At 49.6% G+C, this 17,619-nt stretch overlaps 1 protein-coding gene across 2 annotated transcripts in view; it reads right to left on the reverse strand.

The window, feature by feature from the left end:
* IGSF9B (immunoglobulin superfamily member 9B) overlaps positions 1–17,619 on the reverse strand; it is a gene marked incomplete at both ends in the record, with an annotated part of 48,209 nt that overhangs the window by 17,041 nt on the left and 13,549 nt on the right. Inside the window, 11 exons of one of the 2 annotated variants that reach the window (XM_080706281.1) lie at positions 129–355; positions 2,021–2,196; positions 4,369–4,480; positions 5,586–5,736; positions 6,000–6,116; positions 6,200–6,340; positions 6,666–6,808; positions 9,900–10,045; positions 10,388–10,529; positions 11,629–11,746; positions 12,045–12,196. In XM_080706281.1, the coding sequence (XP_080562407.1) occupies positions 129–355; positions 2,021–2,196; positions 4,369–4,480; positions 5,586–5,736; positions 6,000–6,116; positions 6,200–6,340; positions 6,666–6,808; positions 9,900–10,045; positions 10,388–10,529; positions 11,629–11,746; positions 12,045–12,196 (1,625 nt within the window). Of the gene's footprint in view, positions 1–128; positions 356–2,020; positions 2,197–4,356; positions 4,481–5,585; positions 5,737–5,999; positions 6,117–6,199; positions 6,341–6,665; positions 6,809–9,899; positions 10,046–10,387; positions 10,530–11,628; positions 11,747–12,044; positions 12,197–17,619 lie in introns of both variants that reach the window. The other variant, XM_080706280.1, reaches the window with a different exon arrangement.

Genomic DNA, 17,619 nt, shown 5'->3' on the forward strand with positions numbered 1-17,619 from the left:
AGTGAGGAGGTACAGTGCTCATTTTGACCTCATGCACCTGAGTTGAGTCACTCAAAGCTTCAGGTGGCTCTAGAAAGTCTTGTCACTTCTAGAATCTAGGAAGAGGCAAGGAAAAGCAAAACCCTCACCTGTGACAGATCCTTGGCAAAGAATTCTCCTTCGGTGCCTGGTATGGCATCATCTAGCATCTCCCAGCGCTCCCCGACTCTGAACTCCATGACGTAGCGGTCGATGGGGAAGCTGTGATTGGCAGGTGGGAGCCAGGACAGGAGCACACCCTGATGGGTCCGATTGGCTGTGAGGCACCTTGGTGGGGTAACCAGCACCAGGGGTTCTGGAGTTGTAATAGGGAATGCTGTACCCGGGGGAAGGGGGTGAGGAGAAAGAAGATGGCATCAGTAATACCTAGGCAGCTCTGGCATCCCCCACCAGAAACAAATGCATGATTCAGAGGGGAAGAGGATGTCGTCTACAGTAGCCCTCCTGGTCCAAAGTTAGAGAATCACAGCCAGTGGCTCACAGCTTAATGACTCTACTGGCAGAGGTCTAAAGAGCACACATGAGAGAACCAAGTACTTCCTCGAATGTGGAAAATATGGGAACTACAGAAAAGAAGGAAGGCCGGGCGTGGTGGTGCACTCTTGTAATCCCCGCGCTTGGGAGGCTGAGACAGGAGGATCGCACAGGTTCGAAGCCAGCCTCAGCTACTTAGTGAGGCTCTCAGCAACTTAGTGAGACCCTGTTTCCGAATAAAATATAAAATGGGTCTGGGAGAATATCCCAGAGATAGAAAGCCTCTGGGTTCTACCCCTAGTACCACCAAAAAAAAAAAAAAAAGAAAGAAAGAAAAGAAAAGAAAAGAAGGAAGAAACAAATGTAATTAAAGTATAGCCATGCACTGCATAACATTTTGATCAATGCAGACCCATATACGGGGCAGTGGTCCCATGAGATTATGATGGAGCTGGAAAATTTCTATCATCTAATAACAGAGGGACTGCTATAGCTTCATAGAACAACACATTACTCACATGTTTATGGTGATGCTTGTGTAAAAAAACCTACTGTGCTGCCAGCAGTATAAAAGTGTAGCACATAAAACTGTGTACAATACAGAGTGTATAATAATGGCAATAAACAATGATGTTACTGGCTTATATATTTACTATATTATACTTCTTGTCATTAGAGTGTATATGCTTATTTCCAAAAAAAAATTAAAGTTCCCTGTAAACCTTATGCCAGCATCAGCTTCCTCATGTTTACTGTGACACTACTCTTGGGCTGTACCATCTAGGTTTGCATAAGTACACTCTACAATGTTCACACAAGGACAACATTACCTAACAACACACACCTCAGGGATCCTCAGGTTGTGTCCCTGCTGTTAAGTGACATATGACTGTATTTTCAGTTTTCTCCCCAAGAGCTAAGAAAATTTTCTTATGGAACATTGTTCACTCTTTCAATTACCTTCTTGGCCTAGAAACACAAAACGAGGCCCTGCACAGGCACTTTGGAGCTGGGAGTGAGCGCCCTGCCCCTCTACGCACACTTGAGGTTTATGGGAAGGGGTTCTGGGAATGGAGGCGGAGCTGTGCTCCCCACTCAACCTGGAAAAAGCCTGTTTGCCAAAACCCCCTGGGGCCTTAGAAGAGAACAAACAAAACTGCAGCCAGGCAGTACAGAAAGAAAAAGGATCCCAGTCTCCCTGCACACCCACGGGACATGCAAACATGTGGCCTAGTGATGAAGGGCAAAATACAATACCCCTTCCTTCCATCTGAGGATGCAAAAAGAATTTGGACAAATGTACTGTGATATGGGACCAGGAAACCCCTGAAGAAGCACATGACAAACCCTCACTCAGAGAGCAAAAGAACTGCTCTAGAGAGCACTTAGTAAGTATTGGGTACACACTACATTCTAAACCATAACTCCAGATCATCACCATCATCATCTTTGTCTTTCCCAGCTCTGCAAGGGAACAGCCCCAGGCACACCCGCCCCAAGCCCTCACCTAAAGTGTTCACAGTGACCACTTCACTGAAGGCGCTGGTTCCCAGCTTGTTCTGGGCCAGGACACTGAACTGGTATGCAGTCTCAGGTTCCAGGTTGTCCACCAGCAACCAGCTGGGGCCCGGTGGCACTGACAAGGACAGCCAGTCATGGGGCCCAAACTGTGCCCGCTTCATCCTGGCCAAAAGAGAGAGAGAGGATGGGGGACAAGGGGTGGGGTGGGTCACACTGGAGAGAAGAGTGCACATGCAAGGTCCTCAAGGAGAAGGCAGTGGGAGGACAAACACTGCCCGGTTCAAGGACAGGAAGAGGGATGGCCAAGGCGGGAACCTGCCCGGCTCTGGCTGGGCAACCCTCATGATGCCAGACCACCCACCACCACTGGAACCTCTCATTCATAAAGTGGCCCTCAGGTGTAAATCACACTGAAGACACTGGCCAGATCATCAATTGCATTGTGGGAGAATCCCACACCAGGTACCACCCTACATGTGGGCTCTACCTGGGGAGCAGAGGGACATTAAAAATAAGCAGGAGCAGTTGAGAAATGGCAGGACTAGGAAAAGAACCCAGGTGATTGTGGCTTCCCAGAGAAAACCCAAAGTGTGACCCAGAGTCACCCTGGGAGCTTACTGTCAAATCAGATTTGGATCATGTGAGAATATCCGAGGTATATCCAAAAATGATCAAGGGTTTCCAGATAGTGGGACCAGGACTCCTAAGTACTTGAGGGTTAGAAATAACAGTCCAGGGGAAGATCACATTGTGCATGGAGAGTATGAGACTAGGAGTCATGGTTTTCTATGTTCTAACAGGACCCAAACTCCCAATAGGCAAGTAAGCTATGGGCTGCAGGTGCAGTACTGCCTTGTCACCACTGGGAGGAGACATTATCCTGTGAGATCAGCCCACTCTGCAGCTCAGTGCTGTAACTTAGCAGATGCCCACAGGGTTCCCCTCTAAGTTTAAAGGCTGCTACTGTGTATGCCCAGGAGGGTGAGCTGAGGCAGCAGAAAGCATAGCAAAAAGAGTCTAGCACCAAATGTCTGAGTCAGTACATGGAAAGCTGGAGGCAGTCACAAAGTATGAGACCTCCCCAACCTTGGCACCTGCTCTTCCCCACCCAGGGCCCCCAAGCGAGTGAGCAGAGTATGATAAAGCGATGCAGATGAGCAGCAGTGTGGAGCAGCACCACAAGCAAGGGAAGCCCGGATCTGTGCCCAGCCCTTCCACGCTGGCATTCCAAAATCAGCTCGGCCATGCCAAACACCCTTCCCTAGCCACGCATGTTGCAGCAGCTTCTGGGCGGTGTGGTGAAGAGTCCCCACCCCTTCTGTGGGAGGGGCAGAGTGTTAAGGTCGCAGCTCCCACCATCCAAGTGCAGTTTACGAATGCAGAACTCAAAACACCTGGGATATTCAGCCTGGGAAGGGCCCCAAACCACCAGGACAGGACACAGGGCAAAGTCCCTTCTCAACTTTCCATGTTGGGAGGAGTGTCTCAAGCATCTCCCTGAGTCCCACAGAGCTTCACTCTGAAGTCTGTTTTTTCCTCCTCCCGGCATTCATGCTAAGCCTGGCTAGAAACATGCCGGGGGGGGGGGGGTGGACAGGTCTGGAAAGGACGTGAGGAGGTTTGTCAAGGCTGCTCAAGGATGTCACTAGTGACACCAGGGGCTGAAATTCTTTGCTCAGAACAAGGCCATGGGAAGGAGAGAAATTCACTAGACTTCTCTTTTCATTTTTCCTGAGCCTCCTGGCCCCACCCTGGCCCATGCAGTTTTCATATCTCTAGCTATCCTGAGGTTTGGAGAAAGATTTCTTATCACCACATCTGGCTACATTAATGACAGAGACAGAAACACAACAGACAACAGGTCCCAGAGAGAAGGTGCAGATTATCTAGACGAGACCAGGAAGGTGAGCACCAGCTCTCCATACAGCCTTCTAGAACCATCAGGCAAGGGATAGAAGAAAAATCAAACCTTTCACTTTGGGTCACACTATTTTATAAAGCCCTTAAAAGATCAGGTGTCTCTTCCAGACTCCAGAGGAACCTTGTAATAAAACAAGGCAGGACACAAAAAGCAGGCAGGGGGGGGGGGGCAGTGAGGTAAGTTGGGAAGAGTGCTACAGAGGGTGGCAAAGGCCCAAACTGGCTTCACCAACCTTTGAGATAGGGATACAGGGGTGCCGAGTCCCCTCAGACATCCTCAGTTGCCCATAAGGCCCCAGACACAGTCTGACCTGCAGCCTCCTTGGACCCTCACCCACCCTGGGACTGCCAAGTCGGGCAGGGGAGGAGAAGCAGAGAGCAAAGCATGCGGGGCTGACTCACAGAGGTCCGTACCAAACTGAGAATGTCTGCTCGTAGCCTCCATCATAGCCTGGTTCCCAGGACACGTTGGCAGTTGTCATGGAGACCTGGACCCGGACACTGCCCGGGGCGTGGGGGCTGGTGCCTGAAGACCAAGGGAGACCTCTCAGACTGAAAGGAGCTGAGCCCATTTGCTGGGCCCCCATCATCTTGCTGCAGGGAACCCAAAAAGGTGGGAGCAGAGAAGAGCTAAACAACCCCAAGAGTGGTTAGAGACAAGCAGAGGCTCTGAGGTAACTGGTCCTCCACTCTCCAAGGGCGGGAGAACAAAGTCTAGCCCACTGTGCCATCTAGCATCACCAGTGGGAGAACCCTCAAGCTTGGAAACATGGAATGATAGGCAGCCAGAACTCTCCCCAACCTCATCCCCCCGCCAAACTCCTGAGCTCCTCTGAGGTCCTAGGCAAAACCAAATAGTTTTGCATCCCATAAAGTCCACAGCCTCATGAGAGAGCCACGCTCCACCCCAATGCTGATGTGAGATGGCACAAATGGCAGGTAATATGTCAACTCAGGTCTGATCCCTGTCCTACCAGTTATTAGTGATGTGACACTGGGCAGGAGCACAGTCCACACCAGCCTCCATTCCAACAAATGTAACCTGGGGATATATCAGCTTCCACCTGGGAGGCAGGACTGACCTACCATGCAGACCACTGGGTTCAGAGTCTTAAACCAGTGGCAAATGCTCAGAGCATTGACTGTGGTTACAGTTGTGGCTATTAGAACCCAGGGGAACAGGATATAAGGGGACAGGCTGAAGTCCTGGGACATATGCCTCAAACAATCAGACCAAGGAACAACAGAATATACCAATACCAGTATCTCTTATTTCTGCCCAGTATCCTAGTGCCAGGCCAATCCCAGCTCACTGTCTGGTCCAAGTGCTGCATGGTCCTGCTGTCCTCATCCCAATCCCCAACTGTCCCATAGGCCCTTCCACTCTGAGGCTGCACGGTCCGTGCTGGCCATGCAGCTTCCTCTCCTGTACCATATGCCTGCCTGTCCTGCCCTTACGGAGCCCACAGAGGCTGAGGGCTGCACGTGGGGTCCTCTAGGTCTGGAGTGGGAAGGACCCAGGAGAGATGCCTGCAGCATGGGGACAGTCACCACACAATGTTCCCTAGAAGCCAGTGCCCAGACCCCAGCTGCCCTCTGCCCTGCCACCCAGCCCAGCCGAGGCCACATACCAATGACAGTGAGGTGGGTGCTGGCAGTGATGCTCGTGACCACGTTGGTGGCGACACATTCCCACTCCCCATGGTCCTCCTTGCTCAGGGCACGAAACTGGAGGCTTCCGCTGGGCAGGGCGATGTGCTTGCTTCTGCTGGGTTTCCCTACCTTGGCCAAACAAGGGTGTAAGGGAGGGACAGCAGTGGAGACCAAGGTTAGGAGAGAAGCCCTAGGAGCTCAGGAGTCCAAGGAGAATGAGGATGGTGAAGACCCTCAGCCCACACCCTGCCACTGGCCCTCCTTACAGCACCCACAGCTATGGGACTCCATTCCCCACTTGACATCTGGCCCATGGGAGCAGGTCCAGAGTAGAATTGGCCACTGGGTCCTCCCCCCTCCCCCACAGCCCAGGAGCCTGGAAGCCCAGGTACCTTCCTCCAGGTGATGACAGGAAAGGGGTCCCCTGCAGCCGCACAGGGGATGAGCAGCTCCCGGCCAGCCTCCTGCCTGTACTCCCAGCCTGGTAGCACCGTGAAATACGGGGGGTCCTGGAGTGGGCAGAGGCACATGCATGGAGTGGGGCACTAGGGTGCATGCACTGTGGAGCCCTCAGGCAGCCCTTGGGCCTCACCTTCAGGACAAGCCGTGCAGGAGCCGACTGGCCCATGGTCCCCAGGGTGTTGTAAGGCACACAGGTGTAAGTGCCAAGAGCCTCCTCTGTGGCCTCCTCAATCCGAATGGAACCATCCTCCATCAAGGTCCAACCCAGGTTCTGCCAGACACAGACAACGGGGCAAGAGCAATGGTCAGGGGACACAAGTTCTATCTCCCATTTCAGGCAGGACCTGAGCTGGCCAGACAGCATGAGACAGAAGAGCAGCTACAACCAGAGGGCAGGTGGCACCATTCTCCCCAGGAGAATGGCCAAACTTCTGTCACACTACACAGCCTACAGTAAGAAGCTCTTTGTTTTTCAGGGTCGGTTTACTTGGAGGGATGGGGAGCCCTAGCAGGGAAGCCAAGCCCAGAGCCAAGAACTAGCCTTGCCAGGAGGAGGGGGCCTCTCATCCCAACACCAGCATGCATCAGGCTCACACCTTCTCCACCTGCAGGGGGCGGCCATCCTTGTTCCACTTCACCACGGTGGCTGGCGGCTCTGCATCCACAGGGCAGCGGATATAGCCATGGATTCCCACGGGCACATAAATTACAGGGGGCATGTTGAGGACACGGGCTGGGTCTGGAACAGGGTAGAGTAGATGGGAGAGAATGACAGGAGAAAAGCAGGTGAGAGGTGCAGGCAGGAGGTGACCAGGACAGGCCTTAGACACTTCCTACAAGACAGGGCCTCCCATCCATCTGCCAGTCAGCAAATACTCCCTGCATGGCTTACCAGTGCTGGGGCCACAATCAATAATAAAACCAACAAGGAAGGCCTGCTCTCTAGGGCCAATGCCTGGGGGTCATATGACCAGCTGGGTTGGCCACAGACTTTAGTCTACCCCATCTACTGTTTTAGGAGCTTTGCGCATTTTCTTCTCTCTCTCTCTCTCTCTCTCTCTCTCTCTCTCTCTCTCTCTCTCTCCCCCCCCCTCCAATTTTTTTTTTCTCCGTGTGGTACTAGTACTGGGGATGGAACCCAGGAGACTTCTACCATACTTATTTTTTTATACTTTGTTTGAATACAGGGTCACTAAGTTGCTGAGAGCCTCACTAAGTAGCTGAGACTGGCTCTGAATCTGTGTGATCCTCCTGTCTCAGCATCCCTAGTACTGGGATTATAAGTGTGTACCACCATGCCTGGCTTTTGAGAATATTCAAAGTGTTTAAAGGCACAGCATAGACTGCCCCATATTGCAGCATATAAAGGCCTCTACACACAGATTTTACCTGACTGGCAGAACCCTCAATGTCTAAGACCCTTAGTCCTAAATTCCAAACTCAAAGCCAACATTTGGCCACACCCTTCCCCAACAGCTCCTTATCCTAAGATCTTTCTTGGGAAGTACGCAGTTCACTCTTCCTCCACTTCCTAAGCCAAAGAGCAACATCTATTCTTTTTTTGTTTGTTTTTGTTTTGTTTTGTTTGGTGGTACTGGGATTCCTGGAAACCCTTCTACCTCCGGGCTACACTCCCAGACACCTATTTTTTATATTTTTATTTGGAAACAGGGTCTATTAAGCCAGTGCGGCTGGCTTCGAACCTGCGCGATCCTCCTGTCTCCACCTCCCAAGCGCGGGGATTACAAGCGTGCGCCACCACACTCAGCTGAGCAACGTCTATTCTATGCATGAGCCCCACGCAGGTGTACCCACAGTGGGTAGTTTTCTCCTCTCCCTTCTTTCTGCTGGTTTCCAGCCTTCCTCAGTTTTCCTATCTGACCCTGCAGTTGAAATGTAGAATCAGCCCTGGCCACAGCACAGGGTGTCAGGGACAGCAAGAGTCCCTGAAACCCAGGGATACAGACTGTCACCTCCTCTCTGTTCTCCCCGGTCTCCCTGAGAGCTGCAGAAAAGGATCCAGAACTAGGGAGGCTGTAAGGATGAATGAGCTGGTGCCTTTAAGCATTCTGCGCTCTTCAGAGAACAGCATTACATAAATATCAGGCCGAGCTATATATTTAGACATAGCTTCCTACTTTTGTATGGTAGAGTCTGTTTATTCCCCCTCCAAGGTTTTCAAAGGGTTTATGAATGGGAAATACTCTTGAATACTGCTCTTTAGCAGAAATAAAGATCCTTGTCTCACCCACCTGTAAATCTCACCCCCCTGGATTCTCTTTGAAGGAAGGAAGGAGGTAAAAAAAGGACAAGTGGAGGGGGTGGTAGCACTGGTGCCAGGGAGAGGCGGGGAAACCAAACAGCTCTGTTGGCAGAAGCAGGGCCTACAGCTTCCCGATGGGGCCTGAGTCCTGGTTAGGGTCATGATCCTCCTGGAGGCCACCCATTCTGGTTCTTCTATGCAAGCCAGAGCCACCATCTTGTCCAGGTGCACAGCTGCATCCAGCTTAGAGGGACAGGAGATGCTCCCAGATGCAGTCTGCTCCTTCCTCCAGGCCCTTTGGCTCCAGCACAACTTGGAAACATTGCAAACAACTACTTCCCTTGCTTTTTCTTAATGCAGGTCTGATGGGATATACCCAAAGTCCTGGGCTTCCCAGATCCTAAATGCTCTGAACTTGTACCACAGCATGCAACCAGTCCTTCTGAATTGCAGAGTGAAAATGGAGAGCAGAAGCCTTTGCACCCTCCAGCAGTCATTCCAGAGAAATGAGAAGATGGCATGAGAAAGAAATGAGAGGTTCAATGAGCTCGGCAGGATGTCAGGGTGTCACAACGGCAGATGTATCCAAATGCCCAGTAGAACACCAACTGTTCTACTTCTCTCCAGCTCGTAGGCTGACCTGGGGCCAGCCCTTCTCCAGATCACTATGCTTTTCACCCATGCCACCCCATGCCCTGGGTGTATGCAATTCGTCTATACCAGCCCTCTAATGATGGAGCGACTGTCACCCACAGCAACACTGTGGGGCCTTTGTTGCCTGAGTTACAGGGCCATCTACAAATCAAGATGACATTAATCTTCATTACCCATCCTCCTTTCTTTCTCTCTCTCTCTCTCTCTCTCTCTCTCTCTCTCTCTCTCTCCACACACACACACACACACACACACACACACACACACACACAAACAATGCTCAGCTTGCCACAGGGTGGGAAAGCAACCAACAGCGCTCAAGTATTAAAGATTAGCAAACTGAATTATTGTGCTCACACAGAAGCCCTCAATTGTTTTGGCGTGAGAAGCAGCTCATTCATTTGGATGTCTAGCAGCCCTGGAGAGTGGGAGGAGGCAGCCACAGGGAGCTGGGTTATGGGAACTGGACCAAGGTGCCCCAGCAGGGGGCCCTCTTCCCCTCACCCCGCATGCTGTCCACAGGCAGAAAAGCAGAGAGTGGCTGGCAGAAAAACCATCCAGGCTCTGGCTGGGCCCCTCGGACACCTGAGAACAATCAGCCATAGTAAGTCGTGCAAGGTCCAGAGGTGCGGGCTGACATTCAATGCCAGGACAACCATTCAAAGGCTGTTGTTCCAAGGGGCGATCCTTCAAAGATAAGGTCAGCTTAGCCTCTAACCAACCTGCACTTAAGAGAACCCACACAGTAAAGTGTCAGTTCTCTTCTGCAGACGAGCCCAGTCCCGGCCTCCTCTCCTGCAGGCCCCTTCCCCTCAGTCACTGCTCCACCCACGCTCCCCCCTCCCCACAATCTGGCTAGTGTGGCTTGAACCTTCAGCAACTCCCATTCATGCTCTCCCTCACCCCTACTCACACTGCACAGTCAGGTAAGCCGAGGCCGAAGGCGAGCGCCCCAGGCTGTTGCTAGGGACACAGGTGTACTTCCCAGCATCCTCTGGCTTGACCCGGAAGATGATCAGTGTTCCATCGATCAGGATGCGCACCCTCAGCTTCAGGTCGCTGCAAAGCCAGCAGGCAGACAGGGAGGGAAGGGCAGTTGGCAGATGGGAGAAGGGTGTCCCAGCAGACACCAAAGCAAAGCAGAAAGGGGAGTTGCCTTCACCTCTCCTAGGTGCCACAAAAGAACCCCCATGCTCCCTGGCATTCCCAGGATCCCCCTCTCAAGGCCCCTCTCTGCAGAGATGCTGCCCTGAGTATGATAAGCACACAGATGGGACCACCCCATCTGCAAGTCTCCAAAGGCCATGGGAAACCCCCAAAGTCCCCACTCAAAGTCTTTGTCCCTGGGGAGCTGGAAGCAAGGGGATGCCTGTGCAAGGGTCAGATCAGGGTGCTGCTCACTTCTGGAAGTAGACGTTCTCATCCTGCCAGTACCAGGTGTAGGTGAGGTTGCCGGGATACGCCTCTGCCCGGCAGGTGAGCAGGGCATCCTGGGAGATGTTTACGGTGATGTTCTCAGGAGGGGAAACGATGAAAGGAGGCCCTAGAGAGAACAGGGAACAAACATCACCTCTCCTGATGGGGCAAGGCAACCACACCTGGCCTCCTAGGACAATCTGAGGTGTTCAGGAAGGACACCAGAGGCAGATGCTCCCAGCCATTGTAGGTTCAGTCATCCCCTTGTCCACATCTGCGCCCATGACTCCCAGGCCAGCCAACTCCCTTTTCCCCACCCCACACACTCACACCCCTTTCCTACCCACCCCTCTCCTACAAAGCCCAAGCAGGAGACATGCAGGGAATAGGGAAGCTGCTCCTTTTAAATCTGGAGTGAGGAGCAATGCTCTTGTCTCTGTAGGAGTTAGAGCCGTATGCCACTCAGCAGCCAAAGTGGTGAAGGGGGCAGATGGGGAGAGGAGGCCGGGGGTAAACGGGGTGAAATTCCAGCAGTCCCTGGTGCCAGCTGTCCAGAAACAAGCAGAACTGAGGCCAGCTCTCTCCTGAGAGAGGCAGCTTCCAGCCAAGCTGCAGAGGGACCTCTGGCCCTGGCTGCTGCTCAGCCCTCGAGGCAGGAGTAATGAGAGGCACTGCAGCAGCCCTGTCAGCCAGACATAGCTTCCATCAATGCCCCCGACTCTTCAACAGGCGGAAGGTGGGTAGGCAGAAACTCCTCCATAGGATCCCACACCTCCTGAGCAGTGGGTGTTAGCCCCTTCTGGGGCACTCTGAGGCCCAGGCCAGATATCTTGGCATCTGTGCCAACTGTGCAGACCCCAGCTCTGCCAGACACCCCTCATCTGAAGATTGGACTGAATTCCTAGCTTTACTTATGAATGCTGTCTTAATGGATAGATGATCCAAGGGAAGCCTTCTCTCCTAAGGATATGGAAGGAAGGCAAGAATGCTCTCAAGACAGAAAGAAACCAGAAAACCACTCAGCATGGTGTCTCTCCTTTTCAGGCAGATTAGGGCAAGAAATCTGGCCAGGGAGATAGGCAGAGCACTCTTCCAGCCCTACCCAGCTCCTTCTGGTCTACCATATCCCCATCACACCCAGCTATGCAAACTATCCCTCCTCAGCTCAGTGGATCTGGGGTCCCCTGCAATAGCTCAGGTGATACAGAGGCTAAAAAAAACCCTACCTTGGACAAGCAGGTGGGTTGTGTGAACAGCCTCCCCCTGGATACTGTATGCACGACAGGTATAGGCGCCTCTGTCCTCCCGACTGACTGACGTCACTGTCAGGCTGCCGTCACTCACCTGGGGGCCAAGGACAAACAGCTCAGAACTCCCCTGTGCTCTTCATCAATATGACCCTTAGGTAGGGAGCTACAGTCAGAGAAGCTGGGCTGAAGAAAGTCTAAGGGACACGTGCACGGGGCGATTTTTCCACTGAACCCCAAGACATAGACAAGATACCTTCAGTTGGCCAGACTTTCTACCCTCCACCTTGTACCTGCACAGGAAACGTCAGTGCTCTGAGGCCTTGTAGGGAAGAAAAGGGCAGGGAGGGAGGGGAGGAAGAATGCTGCAAAGGCCCAGCCCAAGCCATGCTCACCTGGTACTTCCCACTAGCACCGAGGAGCGTCCCCTCCTTGAGCCAGGTGACGATGGGCTTGGGGTTCCCAAAAGCTGTGCAGGTCATGGTAATACTGCCACCCTCCTTGGCCTCGATGTACTGGGGGGGTGTTTCTGTAAAGGTGGGAGGGGCTGCAAAGGAGACCACAAAGGTGAGAGATGGGAACAGCCTACCCACATAGAACTCTCATCACAGCTCTGCAGGATGCAAGGATGGAGGAGTGAAGGTGGAGGTGGATAAAGTCCTACCCAGAAGTATCACAAGGGAGATGAAATTTGGGTCCAAACTCTGTGCTTTCCCACCGAATTTGCATAGTTGCCAGTATGGTGTTTATTGAGCAACTACCATAGGGAATCCGCCATGCTTAGCACTAGGGACATGGCAAACAAGACAGCTCTCTTGTGGCCCCTAAAATTTCCAACCAGCCTTCAGTGTTTCCTCTCAAGATTATCGTGATGCCTGAGACTATAATACTTCCTGTACCCCAGCTCAGACAGGCCCCCACATTTCCAAGACATATTCTATCTATGCCCTGTCTAGGCCTAACACAAATTCTAGGGCAAGGCTACACAGTCTTAACATTTCCCAGATTCTGCAGGTAGAAAATCATCTACCTGCCTCCCTCCCTCTCTGGCGCCTATGGCTATGGGTGGACAGCGCCCTCTGAAGGCTACTCTCTCCTTCACTGTCCTCTGATCATGCCAGGTTACCTTCCCCTTGCATTGGAGATATGATTAAACTCCATCCTGTTTAGATAAGCAGCTTTTAAGAGACTCGGTCCCATTAGCTTGAGCTGCAATCTGGTAATCTTAACCCCTTGGACTATCAATTCTGCAATCTTCCGAAATGGCAAGAAAGCCCCCATTTCTGAGCACCAGTCCTGAGGCCCACACGCTGCCAGGCTGGGTGGACCCTTCTGAGCTCCTCTAAAGGCATCCAGAGCTCAGGACCCAAGTTCAAGTGTTAGCTTGCCCATGCTATATGAACTGCCCACGCTATGTATTCCTCAGCCTCTCTGAGCTTTAAATTCTCTACTTTATGAAATCACTGTGAGAAATAAAAGAGGTAATGTTTGTGGAAAGGATTTTATAAAATGTAGACTGTGTGTGTGTGGAGGGGGGTACTCTGGGATTAAACACAGAGGCATTCTACCTCTGAACTACACTCCCAGCCCTATTTTATTTTTTTTATTTGGATATAGGATCTCACAAAGTTGCAAAGGACCTCATGAGGTTGCTAAGGCTGGTTGCAAACCTGTGATCTTCCTGTCTCAGCCTCTCAAGTACTGAGATTAAAAGCGTGTGCCACCACGCCAGGCTGTGTGTGTGTTTTAATGTTAGTTATTCTAACACTGCCATTATTATCGTCACCCTGGGAGCCACTGAAGCACTAAAGAGGAGGGTTTGTTTTGGGTGTGTGGGGGGGGATATCTCTCTCTTCCAAATAGCCCAACCCTAAGAACTAGTCAGAGGGCTTTTAGGATTTGGTCCTACCCCACACCAACCTCATCTCCCAACACATTCTCCCTTAACGTGCTTTAAACATACTGGCCCTCTTTGTCTTCCTCCAAAGTGGCAAGAAGTTCCAACCTCAGGCCCTTTGCATTTAGGATTCTCTCTAGAACTCTATACCCAGATCTTGTTCCATCAGTTCATGCAAGTCTCTTAAATGCCATCTCTGCCTTACCTGGTCAACCCATCTAAGACGGCACATCCAGCTGTCCCTATTCCTTTGTACCATTTTATTTCTTTTAAAGCACATATAACTAACTGAAGTCCACATATGAATATTTATTTACTTGCTTCTTATCTGTCTCTACCAGTGGCAATGGTGACTCCCTAAGAGCAGGCATCTTCTTGCAGTCCCACTGAATACCTAGCTTTTAGCACTGTTTCTGGCTGTCTCAGAGTCTCAGCAAACATTTGATGAATGAAAAGAATGATGACTGTGACATACATGCCTATAGACCAGTGCAAATGCAAATGTATAAAGCTTTTTAAGAGTGAGACCACAGCAAGGCCACTGCAGTCTCTAATCTCCAAAGCGCATAGCTCAGTGTGAGCACACAAGGAGCATCTGGAAAGGGACAGTGGAGTGAATTAAGAAGCACAATTCATCACACACAAAAACATATACAACATACATCCTGGGAAAAAAATCAACTTTCAGCCAGTGTCTGAGAATATACTAGACCTAATGGTAAAATATTATTCCAAGTCCTGGTAAAGGGAGCCTGGAATTCTAGCCTCCAGGACCTGGGAATATGTGCTCATCTCCAACAGAGCCTGCCTCGCCAGCCTGCCCCTTGAAATACAGTTAACACAACCACAGCCTCTATTACCTCTGGTCTCGAGCTTAAAAGAAAAGATAATAAATTAAATTACGTCCTGAAGTGACAAATTAATTACTAATTACATAATTACTTTATTATTTAGGTGCTAATCAGGAAAGTACTTTGAACAATTTCGAGTTTTCAGGAAAATAATGGTTTGACTCTCGATTATTTACTGAATTAGGTGTTAGCTTGCCAGCTGCATTTCCAGGCTTAATTCTTTTTGCAAGTGCCCTATAATTAATAGTGCAGGTTAGAAATAGGCTGGCCTCTCCTCCAAGTAATTCAACCTAAAGCGAGACTTGGCTTAGGCTTTTCAGATATTTTATATGTGATAAAGAAATAATTGGGTTTGTTTCCACCCAACTGGTCTTCAAAGAAAACACAGAAGGAGAATGAGACAATTTGTAATTCTAATTTTTCACTGGCCTTTCAATTTCCAAAGGTGATCCCTGTCAGAAAAAGCCTGACATTAAACAGTCTAGTTTGAAAGCAATGGAATGCTGGTGCTCGGAATCCTTCCTTTGATAATGGAAATATTTATGCTTGGAAGGAAACTCTAAACTTAGGAAGCAGGGAAAGGAGGAGAACAGGGAGACATCTTTTTCCTGTTGGAAGCATCTGCTTTGTTCTATCAATTTAATTTTATTTTATTTTACTTATAGTACTGGGCATTGAACCCAGGACATTCTACCTCCAAGTCACACCTCCAGCCCTATTTTATTTTTTTTTTTTAAAAGGGGCTCACTAAATTGCTGAAGCTGACCTCAAGTCTACAATCCTCCCATCTCTGCTTCCCAAGTTCTGAAAGTGCACCACTGCACCCAGCTATTCTGCCCATTTCACAGGTAAGGTTCTGGGCTATAGCCGATGGGAAACCCAGAGGCTTACAGGTAGGCTTTTGGATTTGTTCTTTCACCATGCCCTGTTCCTCCAGTGTGGGGTGATGGTGTCTCTGCATAGAGTTCCTGCCCAATACTTCCATATGAATAAACAGCCTGTATTCCCAAATGAGCCACTATACTAACTTCTCAAGGCTCCTTCTTGGACATGCTGCTCCCTCCTCCCCTTCCCCACCTCCCAACTTCTCCTAGGTGACTCCCCTCCCCAGCCAGACCTCTAAAAAAAAGGCTATGTCTTCAGAGAAGCTGTCCCTCTTTCTTTTGCATTTCCAAAGCCACATAGCAATCTTCTCTGGCCTTGTCTCTTGAAGTGTTCTTAAAAGCGGGGACTAAGCGGGGCGTGGCGGCACACACTTGTAATCCCAGGACTTGGGAGGCTGAGACAGGATGATCACAGGTTTAAGACCAACTTCAGCCAAGTAGCAAGACTCTCAGCAACCTAGTGAGACCCTGTTTCAAAACAAAAAAATTAAAAGGTCTGGCATGTAGCTTTGGAGGTAGATAGCCCCTGAATCCAATCCCCAATACCACAAAAGTAAAATAAAATAAATAATAAAATAAAATAAAGCCAGGACTGGGTCATAACCCCCGCCATGTCCCCAGAACCTGTCATAGAGTATACATTCAAAAAGCTGTTTGGGATGGATAATTATTGATGCATTCATGAGGATTTCTAAACTACCAACATCTTCTCTGCATCTTCCAGCGTCATCCCTGCTAGCTACATTTTTATCTGGCTTTATCTCTTGAGAAGGATGATGGCCAGCATTTTATCCATAATTACCCACATGTAATTAATGTTCCAGACATTGTGCGAGATACTTTCTCATGCAGTACTTCATGGAATCCTCACAACAACCTCACAAATAAACAGTCATGTTGTAACTGAGGAAACTGAAGCTCAGAGAGGTAACGTGACTTGCCTACAATACAATTAATATACAATGCATTCATTAAATGAACCAAATCTTCTAAGGTTCCACATTGGTTCCACTCTGAGCAATTAGAAATTTCCAAAGAATTAACTCCCATGGCCTAAAACAAGACTGACATTCAATAGAATATAAAATTACAGAAAAAATTCTACTTTCCCATCAGGCATCAGATGAATGTCTGGTGTCTCAGATTCCTGAAAAGAACACTATCAACAGAATGATGTGAAAGAAAAGGTGGGTGCAGCATCTCAAGACAGTTTCCACCCATTCAGGGAAGGTCACTAGAGAGAAAGAAAGCAATGTGGAGCATCTTGGCTTGGTATTCAATCAGAGAAACTTTAAGCAGCTGATTTACCTTCCTAATTATGTTTTGCTTGGGATTATATTAAGATTAATCTGCACTCCCTGTACAAACAACTGCAGACATCAAAAGGAGATGACTTAAAAGCTTGCTGGACAGTGGGAACAAACCACTAAATATTTAAAATCCACCCAAGTTAGGATCTTGGGACTGACTAGCAGAAGCCGACCATACCTAATGCCTGATACAACACTGGGGCCATCATTGAAGTTTTTTGTCCCATAGACCAACGCACTTTCTCAAATGCTCTGTTCTAGGGCTGGGGCTTTAGCTCAGTGGTAGAGTACTTTATTTGCCTGGCATGTACAAAGCTGGGTTTGATCCTAAGCATTGCAAAAATAAATAAATAAATAAATAAATAAATAAATAAATAAATAAATAAATTTTAAAATAAAATATTCTGTCCTTCCATGACCCTAGGCAGGTTCTCAGATTCAGAAGGAGCATAAGTCTGATCCAACCCCACTGGGCAGGGTGGATGGAGCCATCCTTCAAGGCAGATCAATACTGAGAGAAGCTTCCAAGCCAGGAAAAACATCAATTTCACTCTTCCGACCACAGCACCTATAGTATCAGACACCAAAACCATAAGGACCTACACTGGTATATGGTCTTCTAAGGAATGCTCTATCAAAGCCCAATAACTGACATGTATCCACAACACAATAGAGCTGAATATATTTTTGTCATCAATTGAATAAAGATAAGCATCTGGCCAAAAGAACAAAGTAAAACAAAGAACAAATACCCTGTTCCCCTCCCACTACAGGGACCACTTCTCTGTCCTTCCTCTATGGTTCCAGCCTTCTTGCTTCCTCAGAGCATCTCCTCCCAGGTAAGACTCCCAGAGGCACAAAGGAGAGATGCTCCCTCTAGGTAGACACAGTGTCTCAGCCCTGGGTTCCTTCACCACCATAAACCCAGGCCCCTAGCCTGAGCCCACACAGGGGATTTGGCAAATTCACTCTGGCTTCCTTGCCCCCACACGGATACTTGAAAAGCATCTGTACACCAGTGTGTACAT

This window comes from Muscardinus avellanarius (genome assembly GCF_963383645.1).
Source record: "Muscardinus avellanarius genome assembly, chromosome: 1".
Taxonomy (NCBI): Eukaryota; Metazoa; Chordata; class Mammalia; order Rodentia; family Gliridae; genus Muscardinus; species Muscardinus avellanarius.